At 49.9% G+C, this 12,444-nt stretch overlaps 1 protein-coding gene across 2 annotated transcripts in view; it reads left to right on the top strand.

Annotated features, from left to right (window-relative positions):
- LOC144934403 (gamma-aminobutyric acid type B receptor subunit 2-like) overlaps positions 1-12,444 on the top strand; it is a 69,055-nt gene that overhangs the window by 54,489 nt on the left and 2,122 nt on the right. For both annotated transcript variants that reach the window (XM_078860123.1, XM_078860122.1), the window contains exon 19: positions 8,377-8,554. In XM_078860123.1, coding sequence (XP_078716249.1) covers positions 8,377-8,554 — 178 coding nt within the window. The remainder of the gene's footprint in view (positions 1-8,376; positions 8,555-12,444) is intronic.

Raw genomic sequence — 12,444 nt, 5'->3', positions numbered from 1 at the left:
ATTTCCCCGATTTCCTCACGTTTCCGTCACTTCATACGCTTGCCGGTTTCACTTATTCAACATTCGCAAAATTCGACCGCTTTTTTCAACCTCTGCTGAAAAAACTCCCCATCAATTTCCTTCACCATGACCGTTGTCTGGACCACTGTAACTCTCTCATGCTTGGTCTCCCCGTATATGCTGATGCCCCCCTTCAACAAATCCAAAACACGTCTCCACGTATCATATTCAACTTTCCCTACAATTCTCACAGCTCCACTCGCCTCGCTCGACTGCATTGCCTCCCTGTTTATTACCGATTCACTACTCAAATCTCTCACCCTGGTCAACATATCCCTTCATGGTCTTACCCCATCCCATCTTGCCACTCTGATATCATGCTATGTCCCTTTTCGCTCTCAATCTTTGCTGTCTCCCTCTGTTCCTCCTCCTTGTGCTCGATCCACGCATTCCCTCTCTCTCGTCTCGCTCCCCTTCGCCCAAACAAACTTCCCCTCCTCGTCAAGCGGGACCACCTTCGATCATTAGTTTCCACTCCTCACTGACAGCTCACTTTCCCCCCCCCCTAGCTCACCCCGCTATCCCTAAACCTCCCCCTCATAACCACTACCACCATCCCTGCTCCCTCTTCATAACATTTCTCCATGGTTACCGCTCATTCCCCATCCATCCAAACCATGCATCATCATTTGCTCTCGTCAATTCTGCTGCTTTTACCTAATTCACGCATCACAGGTTCGCCCATTACTGACGATCATCTATTGTATTCACCTCATCGTGTACCGTTCTTAATTCTCCGTAAAGAACCGTAATCAAGGCGCGTTATACATTACGTGAAGATAGGACGTGTGATGAGGGAGCTTGTCAAGAGGAGTTGACATGCAAAGGGGGTCTTTGAAGCGACTGTGCGCAGATTTCGATGGTGAGGAAGTTGTATGGGCTCTGAGGTGTTTATCACAAGGTTGTGTGTGTGTGGGGAGCGACCCAACTTTGATTCACGACCAACACCAGTGACTATCATTTGAATCGGTGCTGGGCCTCCCCTAGGTCGACTCAGCCTCAAATGAGTACCTGGTGAGATGTGTAAACATTGTCACTTGGGAGACAAAGGCGGCCGGGCGTGGTGCTGCCACCCACCCAGTCGTGTACCGTTCCGGCCTTCATAGGTGCTCGCTAACAGCACTTGCCCCTACAGTCTGTTAAGGATATACGGGGGATCTTTGTCTTTGTGTGGTTCTGCTCGTAGTTACGATGATGGGGAGCGGTAGTGGCGTGGTTAGTGCGCTGCGCTACGAACCGGCGACTCGAGTTCAATTCCCGATCACGGCCAACACCAGAGACGATTGTCTGTGCGGGTGCTGGGCCTCCCCTAGGTCGACTCAGTCTCAAATGAATACATGACGTGTAAACATCGCGACTGGGGAGACAAAGGCGGTCGGGCGTGGATGCTGGCCACCTCGTGTACCGTTCCGGCCTTCATAGGTGCTCGCTAACAGCACTTGTCCCTTCAGTCTGTTATGTCTATACGGGGGATTTTTGTCTTTGTTTTTCTATTGTGAAGAGGTGAGTGGTGTGTATAGTGAAGAGGTGTGTGAGTGGTGTGTGTAGTGAAGACGTGAGTGAGTGGTGTGTGTAGTGTAGAGGTGAGTGAGTGGTGTGTGTAGTGTAGAGGTGAGTGAGTGAGTGAGTGGTGTGTATAGTGAAGAGGTGAGTGAGTGGTGTGTGTAGTGTAGAGGTGAGTGTGTGTTGTGTGTAGTGAAGAGGTGAGTAAGTGGTGTGTATAGCGTAGAGGTGAGTGAGTGGTGTGTGTAGTGTAGAGGTGAGTGAGTGGTGTGTGTAGTGTAGAGGTGAGTGAGTGGTGTGTATAGTGAAGACGTGAGTGAGTGGTGTGTGTAGTGTAGAGGTGAGTGTGTGTTGTGTGTAGTGAAGAGGTGAGTAAGTGGTGTGTATAGCGTAGAGGTGAGTGAGTGGTGTGTGTAGTGTAGAGGTGAGTGAGTGGTGTGTATAGTGAAGAGGTGAGTGAGTGGTGTGTGTAGTGAAGAGGTGTGTGGTGTGTATAGTGAAGAGGTGAGTGAGTGGTGTGTGTAGTGTAGAGGTGAGTGAGTGGTGTGTGTAGTGTAGAGGTGAGTGTGTGTTGTGTGTAGTGAAGAGGTGAGTGAGTGGTGTGTATAGCGTAGAGGTGAGTGAGTGGTGTGTGTAGTGTAGAGGTGAGTGAGTGGTGTGTATAGTGAAGAGGTGAGTGAGTGGTGTGCATAGTGAAGAGGTGTGTGAGTGGTGTGTGTAGTGAAGAGATGTGTGGTGTGTATAGTGAAGAGGTGAGTGAGTGGTGTGTGTAGTGAAGAGGTGAGTGAGTGGTGTGTATAGTGAAGAGGTGAGTGAGTGAGTGGTGTGTGTAGTGTAGAGGTGAGTGAGTGGTGTGTGTAGTGAAGAGGTGAGTGAGTGAGTGGTGTGTGTAGTGAAGAGGTGAGTGGGTGGTGTGTGTAGTGAAGAGGTGAGTGAGTGGTGTGTGTAGTGAAGAGGTGAGTGGGTGGTGTGTGTAGTGAAGAGGTAAGTGAGTGGTGTTTATAGTGAAGAGGTGAGTGAGTGGTGTGAGTAGTGAAGAGGTGAGCGAGTGGTGTGTGTAGTGAAGAGGTGAGTGAGTGGTGTGTGTAGTGAAGAGGTGAGTGAGTGGTGTTTGTAGTGAAGAGGTGAGTGAGTGGTGTGTGTAGTGAAGAGGTGTGTGGTGTGTATAGTGAAGAGGTGAGTGAGTGGTGTGTGTAGTGAAGAGGTGAGTGAGTGGTGTGTATAGTGAAGAAGTGAGTGAGTGGTGTGTGTAGTGTAGAGGTGAGTGAGTGGTGTGTGTAGTGAAGAGGTGAGTGAGTGAGTGGTGTGTGTAGTGAAGAGGTGAGTGGGTGGTGTGTGTAGTGAAGAGGTGAGTGAGTGGTGTGTGTAGTGAAGAGGAAAGTGAGTGGTGTGTATAGTGAAGAGATGAGTGAGTGGTGTGAGTAGTGAAGAGGTGAGTGAGTGGTGTGTGTAGTGAAGAGGTGAGTGAGTGGTGTTTGTAGTGAAGAGGTGAGTGAGTGGTGTGTGTAGTGAAGAGGTGTGTGGTGTGTATAGTGAAGAGGTGAGTGAGTGGTGTGTGTAGTGAAGAGGTGAGTGAGTGGTGTGTATAGTGAAGAAGTGAGTGAGTGGTGTGTGTAGTGTAGAGGTGAGTGAGTGGTGTGTGTAGTGAAGAGGTGAGTGAGTGAGTGGTGTGTGTAGTGAAGAGGTGAGTGGGTGGTGTGTGTAGTGAAGAGGTGAGTGAGTGGTGTGTGTAGTGAAGAGGAAAGTGAGTGGTGTGTATAGTGAAGAGATGAGTGAGTGGTGTGAGTAGTGAAGAGGTGAGTGAGTGGTGTGTGTAGTGAAGAGGTGAGTGAGTGGTGTGTGTAGTGAAGAGGTGAGTGAGTGAATGGTGTGTGTAGTGAAGAGGTGAGTGAGTGGTGTGTGTAGTGAATAGGTAAGTGAGTGGTGTGTATAGTGAAGAGGTGAGTGAGTGGTGTGTGTAGTGAAGAGGTGAGTGAGTGGTGTGTGTAGTGAAGAGGTGAGTGAGTGAGTGGTGTGTGTAGTGAAGGGGTGAGTGAGTGGTGTGTGTAGTGTAGAGGTGAGTGAGTAGTGTGTGTAGTGAAGAGGTGAGTGGGTGGTGTGTATAGTGAAGAGGTTTGTGTGTGGTGTGTATAGTGTGGAGGTGTGTGAGTGGTGTGTGTAGTGTAGAGGTGTGTGTGTGGTGTGTGTATTGAAGAGGTGAAGTGATTGGTGTGTATAGTGTAGAGGTGAGTGAGTGGTGTGTATAGTGAAGAGGTGTGTGAGTGGTGTGTGTAGTGAAGAGGTGAGTGAGTGGTGTGTGTAGTGTAGAGGTGTGTGTGTGGTGTGTGTAGTGTAGAGGTGTGTGGTGTGTATAGTGAGTGGTGTGTATAGTGTAGAGGTGTGTGGTGTGTATAGTGTAGAGGTGAGTGAGTGGTGTGTATAGTGAAGAGGTGAGTGAGTGGTGTGTATAGTGAAGAGGTGCGTGGGTGGAGTGTATAGTGAAGAGGTGAGTGGGTGGTATGTATAGTGAAGAGGTGAGTGGGTGGTGTGGATAGTGAAGAGGTGAGTGAGTGGTGTGTGTAGTGAAGAGGTGTGTGAATTTTGTGTATAGTGTAGAGGTGTGTGAGTGTGTGTGCAGTGTAGAGGTGTGTGAGTGAGTGGTGTGTGTAGTGAAGAGGTGAGTGAGTGAGTGGTGTGTGTAGTGAAGAGGTAAGTAAGTGGTGTGTGTAGTGAAGAGGTGAGTGGGTGGTGTGTGTAGTGAAGAGGTGAGTGAGTGGTGTGTGTAGTGAATAGGTAAGTGAGTGGTGTGTATAGTGAAGAGGTGAGTGAGTGGTGTATGTAGTGAAGAGGTGAGTGAGTGGTGTGTGTAGTGAAGAGGTGAGTGAGTGGTGTGTGTAGTGAAGAGGTGAGTGAGTGGTGTGTATAGTGAAGAGGTGAGTGAGTGGTGTGTGTAGTGAAGAGGTGAGTGAGTGAGTGAGTGGTGTGTGTAGTGAATAGGTAAGTGAGTGGTGTGTATAGTGAAGAGGTGAGTGAGTGGTGTGTATAGTGATTAGGTAAGTGAGTGGTGTGTGTAGTGAAGAGGTGAGTGAGTGGTGTGTGTCGTGAAGAGGTGAGTGAGTGGTGTGTGTAGTGTACAGGTGAGTGAGTAATGTGTGTAGTGAAGAGGTAAGTGAGTGGTGTGTATAGTGAAGAGGTGAGTGGGTGGTGTGTATAGTGAAGAGGTGAGTGAGTGGTGTGTATAGTGAAGAGGTGAGTGAGTGGTGTGTGTAGTGTAGAGGTGAGTGAGTGGTGTGTGTAGTGTAGAGGTGAGTGAGTGGTGTTTATAGTGTAGAGGTGTGTGAGTGGTGTGTATAGTGAAGAGGTCAGTGGGTGGTGTGTATAGTGAAGAGGTGTGTGTGTGGTGTGTATAGTGTAGAGGTGTGTGAGTGGTGTGTGTAGTGTAGAGGTGTGTGTGTGGTGTGTGTATTGAAGAGGTGAAGTGAGTGATGTGTGTAGTGTAGAGGTGAGTGAGTGGTGTGTATAGTGAAGAGGTGTGTGGGTGGTGTGTGTAGTGAAGAGGTGAGTGAGTGGTGTGTGTAGTGTAGAGGTGTGTGTGTGGTGTGTGTAGTGTAGAGGTGTGTGGTGTGTATAGTGAGTGGTGTGTATAGTGTAGAGGTGTGTGGTGTGTATAGTGTAGAGGTGAGTGAGTGGTGTGTATAGTGAAGAGGTGAGTGAGTGGTGTGTATAGTGAAGAGGTGAGTGGGTGGTGTGTATAGTGAAGAGGTGAGTGGGTGGTATGTATAGTGAAGAGGTGAGTGGGTGGTGTGTATAGTGAAGAGGTGTGTGTGTGGTGTGTGTAGTGTAGAGGTGTGTGAGTGGTGTGTGTAGTGTAGAGGTGAAGTGAGTGGTGTGTGTAGTGTAGAGGTGAGTGAGTGGTGTGTATAGTGAAGAGGTGTGTGAGTGGTGTGTGTAGTGAAGAGGTGAGTGAGTGGTGTGTGTAGTGTATAGAGGTGTGTGTGTGGTGTGTATAGTGTAGAGGTGTGTGGTGTGTATAGTGAGTGGTGTGTATAGTGTAGAGGTGTGTGGGGTGTATAGTGTAAAGGTGAGTGAGTGGTGTGTATAGTGAAGAGGTGAGTGAGTGGTGTGTATAGTGAAGAGGTGAGTGGGTGGTATGTATAGTGAAGAGGTGAGTGGGTGGTGTGTATAGTGAAGAGGTGAGTGAGTGGTGTGTGTAGTGAAGAGGTGTGTGAGTGTGTGTGTAGTGTAGAGGTGTGTGAGTGCGTGGTGTGTGTAGTGACGAGGTGTGTGTGTGTGGGAGCTGGAGGCTCTGTGTAGAATGCTAATGCTGCATTGGGGTTCAGACTGCGAGCAGTGACAGAAGCTTGCGCCCACGCAGCCAAACCCCCCACGCTGCACGGGCAAGGCGCTCTGCTCACCTCATCCGTTTCAATAAAAATCCCTTCCCCTTTGATGTAGCGTTTGTATCCAAACAACAACAACAAAAACAGCGAGGCTTAAAAACAATCCTTTAGACATTTACGTGACTTCAGGTCTGTGATTGACCCATGGGGTTGGGTCTGGTGCCGGATTTTTCCATTGCCTGGGTGAGAGGGCGGCTGGTGTCTGGCAGGGCCTTGCCTCAGTGACTGAGCGGCCCGAATTTCTGTTTCCTGGCCCACAGTGGCGCAGGTTACATCAGGGCACTTTATTATAGTTAGATTCGCTGTGAGAAAAAAAATACACTGACGCACATATGCTGCTCGGCTAATTTGCTCTATTTAATAAATAATAGGGTACATTAGGTGTATTTGTCAGGTGGATTTATGCACGCCCGATAGTCGGATAGTGGCTGCGTGTTACCCTCTACACCGGATAGAATTCACTGTAAAGCAATTAGGTTGATTGATGATCCAGCACTCACTGATTCACTGCGGCCACACACGCACTGGGCAGTCGGGAACTTCCTTTTCACTCTTCTATTGCTATTACCATGGTTACCGTTGCCATGAACTTCAATCGTTGATTCTTCCACCCATTATTGAGGATCTACCAGACACTGATTGTCACCTCATCCATGCTGTGTGCGACCTCCACACTGGGTCAGAACAGCCCACTCGCTCATCCACTCATCCACCCACTCCCTCACTCACCCATTCATCCACTCATTTACTCACCCACTCGCTCATCCACTCATCCACCCACTCCCTCACTCACCCATTCATCCACTCATTTATTCACCCACTCACTCATCCACTCATCCACCCACTCCCTCACTCACCCATTCGTCTACTCATTCACTCACTCGCTACACTGCAGATCACAACACGTCTTTCTGCTTATTCCCACGCACTGCCTAACTTTTGAATTCCCTTGCATTGCTTCCTTTCCCAAGCTCTCATAATAACCCTGCTCAATTTAACAAATATTTCACACTCTTCTCTATTACAAAAACATTTATATTTTAAACTTACCAGGTAAATCCCACCGCGTGATACAGCTTTCTTTCAGAAAGCTGTATCTTTCTTTCAGAAAGCTGTATCACGCTGTAGACCAGGCGAGATAGTTAACATCTTACCACCGCGACGCCAACTTTGATGGTGCTGTTTGTTGCTGGCTGCTTGCCGATCTGGTCCTTGGGGCCTGTGCACAGCAAATGTGTACAAAATATCCTGCGGCTGGGGGGTTAAAATTATCTCGGGCGTTGGGGGGTTTTCGGCGCTTCTATGAGCTGGTGGCTGCGTTCGGGAAACGTTTGCATCACTGCATTGCCAGCGCAGGCCTCGTGCTGTGACTCGCCCTCGAGAATCATCCAGGGAAATCTGCCCCCGAAGTACACTGGCATCAAAAGTTTGAGAGAAAAAATGTTTGTGACGGAAACTCGGATAATAATAATATTCTACAGGCCTTTTGTAATCGACTGCTGGATGAAGGTTTCCCTGTGCAGTGTCAGTCATGGGGGATGTGTGATCATACTTCACCACACCGGTCCAAGGGGGGCGTGGCCCATTATCGATTTAAGATTCAATCCACCAGCGATATTAGCCATTGTTGGGAATCGAACTAAGGGCTCTTAATGTCAGTGTCTTAATCACTGCACCACCACTCAACACCCGCCCCCCACCCACAGTAATGTTGGTTGAATTGTTTATAGTATAATACTGATTTGAAATTTCGAAGAGACTGGCCTTCAACTTAGACATGTGGATGAGCCTGTGTGGGAATTGAGACACCGTGAATTGAACTGTCGTTGTCAACAGCTTTGATTGCATAGCATGGCCGGGATACATGTCAACATTCTGCAATACACCTTGGAATTATTAAGTGCTTGAAGGTTTCTGCTTCTCAAGATGCTTAACAGTTGGGCATCTTGCCCAAACTATAAACATCGTTGACGTGTTTTTTTTCTTGCTGCATCTTGAGCTGCAATAGGGGCGCCACGGTGGCGAGATGTTAACTACCTCGCATGATATACAGGAGGTCGTGTGTTCGTCGGTTTTATCCCGTTCCTGATGCTTGTATATTTAGAGTTTGCATGTTCTCCTCATGGTTGTGGAGATTTTTCTCCGGTTTTTCCCTCCACATTTAAAAATATGCGTGTAATAATATTGGCTGCTAAGAATTTCCACCTGATAAGCCACTTGGTTGAGCTATCATCGTAGCGATTGTTTGCTTCATACTTCAAAAATGTTCCGTGCAATTTAATTTACAGAAGGGGTATTCGTTTTTTCTGATTTGAGTGAGCGCGAGGGATAGAATGGCACAGCGTATGCCGGGAAGTCGTGACGATGCTCACACAGACAACGTCGAGCAATCCCTCTCCCGCCCGGCTCACTTGGCCTGCCGATCCCGCCGTAGACGGCGTGAACCCCAGCAACGCGCGGAACCACACGAGCGGCCAGAGGGAGGAGCAGCGGCCGTGCGGCATCACAAACCCCTCCCTGGACGAGCGCGGCGCGGGCGGTACCGGCGGTGGCGGCATCGCCATCGTCCTGCCCGGCTCGGAGGACGCGCCCGGCGCACAGTCGCCCGACAGGTGAGCGCGCCGGTCATGGCTCGCACCAAAGAGAGGGGGCCGCTCGCCACAGTTGACCCCTGCCATGATGGAATCATTGTTTGTTGTGTTCACGGGGCCGTAGCCAACGCAGTCTCACGGACAGGAATGTGTGCGTTCGCGCAGGTTTATTAATTCCACGAGGCTAAACGGTCCCGCCGACTGTGGCGCTGTCGGAAGCCGTGACGTGGTCGCAGCGGTGGCTCCTCTACACGCTGCCGTGGTGGCCGTCTTGTCGCCGCTGTGAAGGGCCGGCCAGCGCGATTTGGCCCGTTCTAAATCCCTCCGCTCGGCAAATTTTCCCCTCCGAAGCTCCGGTGCTGCTGCGCGGTCGATCACGGTCGGGCCCGCATCTATCCGTTTGGCCCGGTGTCAGAACTCACGAGAGCAGGATGAGTTAAATTTGCAAGAGTGACCTGGGTTGCCAGAATAATTTGGCCAAGAAAAGTGAAATAGTATGCAGCGATTAATAATTAGAATTTACTTATGTATCCAGGAAAGCCACACCGAGTTGTAGGACTCTTTTTTTAGGAGCGTCCTACATTGGGTTTTTATTCTAAGATGTGTTCAGCTCATTAAATGATAATGTTTTTTTATTACACACGTGGGAGGAAACCAGAGCACCCAGAGAAAACCCACGCACAAGAGGAGGCAACGTCCCATCTCCATACAGATGGAAACTGATGGCGATTAGTCAAATTTGCTGTAGCTGCCTTCTCCTGGCGTGCCAATGTATGGCACCTTCTCTACGCCCACGAGAAGGGAGTTTAACAACATTTGTACGATCCGCCAACCTTCGCTGCCCTTCACAGTGCTGGATTACAGGCTACGTAGTTTAGGAGCTGTGGCTCACTGCAAGTTGCCACGAATCGCAACGGACTGTATCTCAGATTCTTACGATTCCGTGTAAATGCCAAAAGGGTTCCGAGAGCCAAACAAATAAAAAATAACTTGTTGAAGATCCTAAGAATAGCAGCAGAAATGCCCCCCCAAGCCGTGCCGCACAGCTCCCTCGTTTAATTTATTCAAAAGGAGATTTAATTGGGATATTGTTTATCATACGCAGCTCTCGCATAATGCGCTGAAATGTACGAATGTACGAATGTGTGGTCTCTATTCTCACCGCCGTACGAACACAGTGGCTCTTCTTACCCAGTGTCTGGTGACAACAGATTGACTCCCACTTCCAGGATTAACTAACACAGAGTAGATTTTACATTACATATGTAAAGTTACATCTTAATATCAGATCTGAAGAATGGCAGCCTCTATAAACGTTGGCTCATGCCCATGCCCCCTCCCCTCCTTGCCCCCAATTCAAGTAACTGCATGAAGTTCAGCTCGAAGCGAGCTTAGCCTCTTCACATTTTTCAGTATCGTCACAAGCGGCTGATCCGAACCCAATTTCTGCTGACACGTGTCTGCGGTGTGTGCTCTGAAGAAGATGGCTCGCTACCCGAGGCCGGTCGCCTCGTTACGTGCGACTGGCGTCACGAGTCGGTGTTTTTTGTTTGCGGTGATGGCGGCGTGTGTGTGCGTGTGTGTGCACAGTGCGTACGTGTGCGCTGGGTGTAGCGGCCGTGGGGGGCCGCGTGTGTGTGTGCGTGTTTTGGGGAGGGGGGGGGGGGCGTGCATGTCGTGCTGCTAGGTGGTGGGGTGGCCGCCACTCGGGCTGCATGCGGTCCCGCAGGAGGGGGCAGCTCAAGGCAAGACTCGGCAGGAGAGACTCATTAGGCAAAAGGGCAGCCAGGATTTAAAACCCAGCTCGTTCCCTCCCCGAATAGTTCGTCTGAAGCCGGGGTGTGATATTTAACCAATTTAAACATTTTTTGTCAGAGCCCTGCTAATCCTGTATGTTTTTCTGTCGCCGCCGCGTGACACACTTTGCTCGCCACATTTGCGGGGTGTGTGTATGCGTGCACGCGCGTGGCTCGTAGCGGCTCAACGCCGCAAGGAGAGTTGTTGAATCTTAATCACGATTTGCGGCATGCGAAACAAAGCTCTGGGTGGGATTATCTCCGTGACGATAACGCGCAAAGCAAGATCGGAGAGGCGGGCCACAGAGCCGGGCTTGCAGAATGCACGGGCTTCTCAAATCGATGATTGCAGCGAGGGAGGACGTGAATATGAGAAACTGTACTAGGAAACCAGATAGAAAAAAAAGTGATGGCCTCTTGAGCTGCAGTTTTAATTTCTGCTTCCAATCAGTCTGCGCAAAGGTCTTTTATTCCCTCGGCTCTCCCTCTCATCATCCCCACGATTCTGCGGAGAGGGTAGGGGCAGGCAGGGAGTGTTGGAGACGGTGGCGGGGAGGCAGCTTGGCGAGATTAAACATTGACTCGTGCCTCTGGGGGGGAGGGAGGTGGGGGGAGAGCACCGGTCTCATCAGAAACGTGGGCACTGTGGGTGCGCTTCCACGGACGATCCAAACGGGGGCTTGGGCTCAAGGTCCCATTCGATGGAGATGAGCGATGGGTTTGGCGTGGAATGATTTGGCAGCGAGTACCTTCCATCTGCCTTCTCTTCTTGCTTTTATCGTCGCATTAGTCACCGGTCCGTGGGTTGCTGCACAGCGAAGCATGGGGATAAGGGGAGGGGGGTGGGGGTACACGCCTTGGGCTGGTCGAGTCTCTAGGACTGGGTAAGAAGCCTGGGAGCAAAGAGGATTGCAGATAATGCATTCAGTTCGTCACTCTAAACGCGTTGCATAATAATATTGCTACATTGCTGGGCAAAGGAACCCATTTTTTACATTTATCGGATATGCTGAGGCTTAGGATGTGTTTTTCTCTCTCTTGTGGCCTTAGAAATATTCTGCATATTTTCATGGCTACGGGTTATGTTCTTATTTAAATGTAATTATCATATATATTTTTAGTTTAGTGTTTTTTAAGTTGACACACCACAGTTTTCCGTGTTTGCGTCATCACCTGCAAGGAGCGGAGGTGGAGATAGCGACGCTCCCTCGCGAACTGTGGAGGCCGAGCCCCAATCCCTGTGCTGTTGCTGATCCCAGATAAAACTAGCGATTTCCAATCTACAAATCCTGCTGATAAGCCCCCATTGATGATCGAGCGGTGGGCTCCTTCCTCCAGATGCCGGTTTTTAATTTTGTGTATTTTTAACGCACGAGACGGATACAGCCGATCGACTTCGCTCTTGAGAAATGGACGAATGAAAATCAACGTCGTGTCGAACATAAACAACCCAAGGCCGCGCACCTGTAGAGCAACGTGTGAACATGAGGGCACGTTTAATGCTCCGCATACACCCCACGTGGCTCGGTCTGGGCAGGGATAACCCAGGACCTCCTGACAGACACAATCACGTCAGCACAATTTCGGATTCAAACAGTGCCGAGCAGGACAGACAGCTCAGTGCCTCGCAGACTGAGGAGTCGTTTCCAGCCCTGGACAGCTTTTAGGGTCTGTCAGTGCAACACCGCGACTACAAGTTGCATGCCACTCGGCGGCGGTAAATACCCGCTCCGTTTGTTCGGACGCCAACACCATGAGGTTGCATCCGGTTGCGATTTGTGCCCTCGATCCTGAGCTGGGTTTTTTTTGTTGCTACCGTGTCCATTTGCTACGGCGGCGATGCAAATTTTATTTTTCTCTTCATTTCACGCGGCCGCGACGCGCGCTCGCGTCTGTGGCGTGCACGCGCGCGCGTTCTGACATCGGCCGCGCGTGCCCCGCGCATCCTTGCGGTGCGTGTCCTTGTTTGGTCTCTCTCCCCTGCATTAGGCGAGGTTTAAATAATCGAAGGAGCACCCTGCAGCCTGCGCGCTTCTGCGTCATTTTTCACCGGGGGATAATGTAGTGGAACATTTTTTGTGATTCTTAATAATTAATGTCCGTCGATAATAGCAC

Source organism: Lampetra fluviatilis, chromosome 10, assembly GCF_964198595.1.
Source record: "Lampetra fluviatilis chromosome 10, kcLamFluv1.1, whole genome shotgun sequence".
Lineage (NCBI taxonomy): Eukaryota > Metazoa > Chordata > Hyperoartia > Petromyzontiformes > Petromyzontidae > Lampetra > Lampetra fluviatilis.
This window is presented reverse-complemented; position numbering and strand designations above follow the sequence as displayed.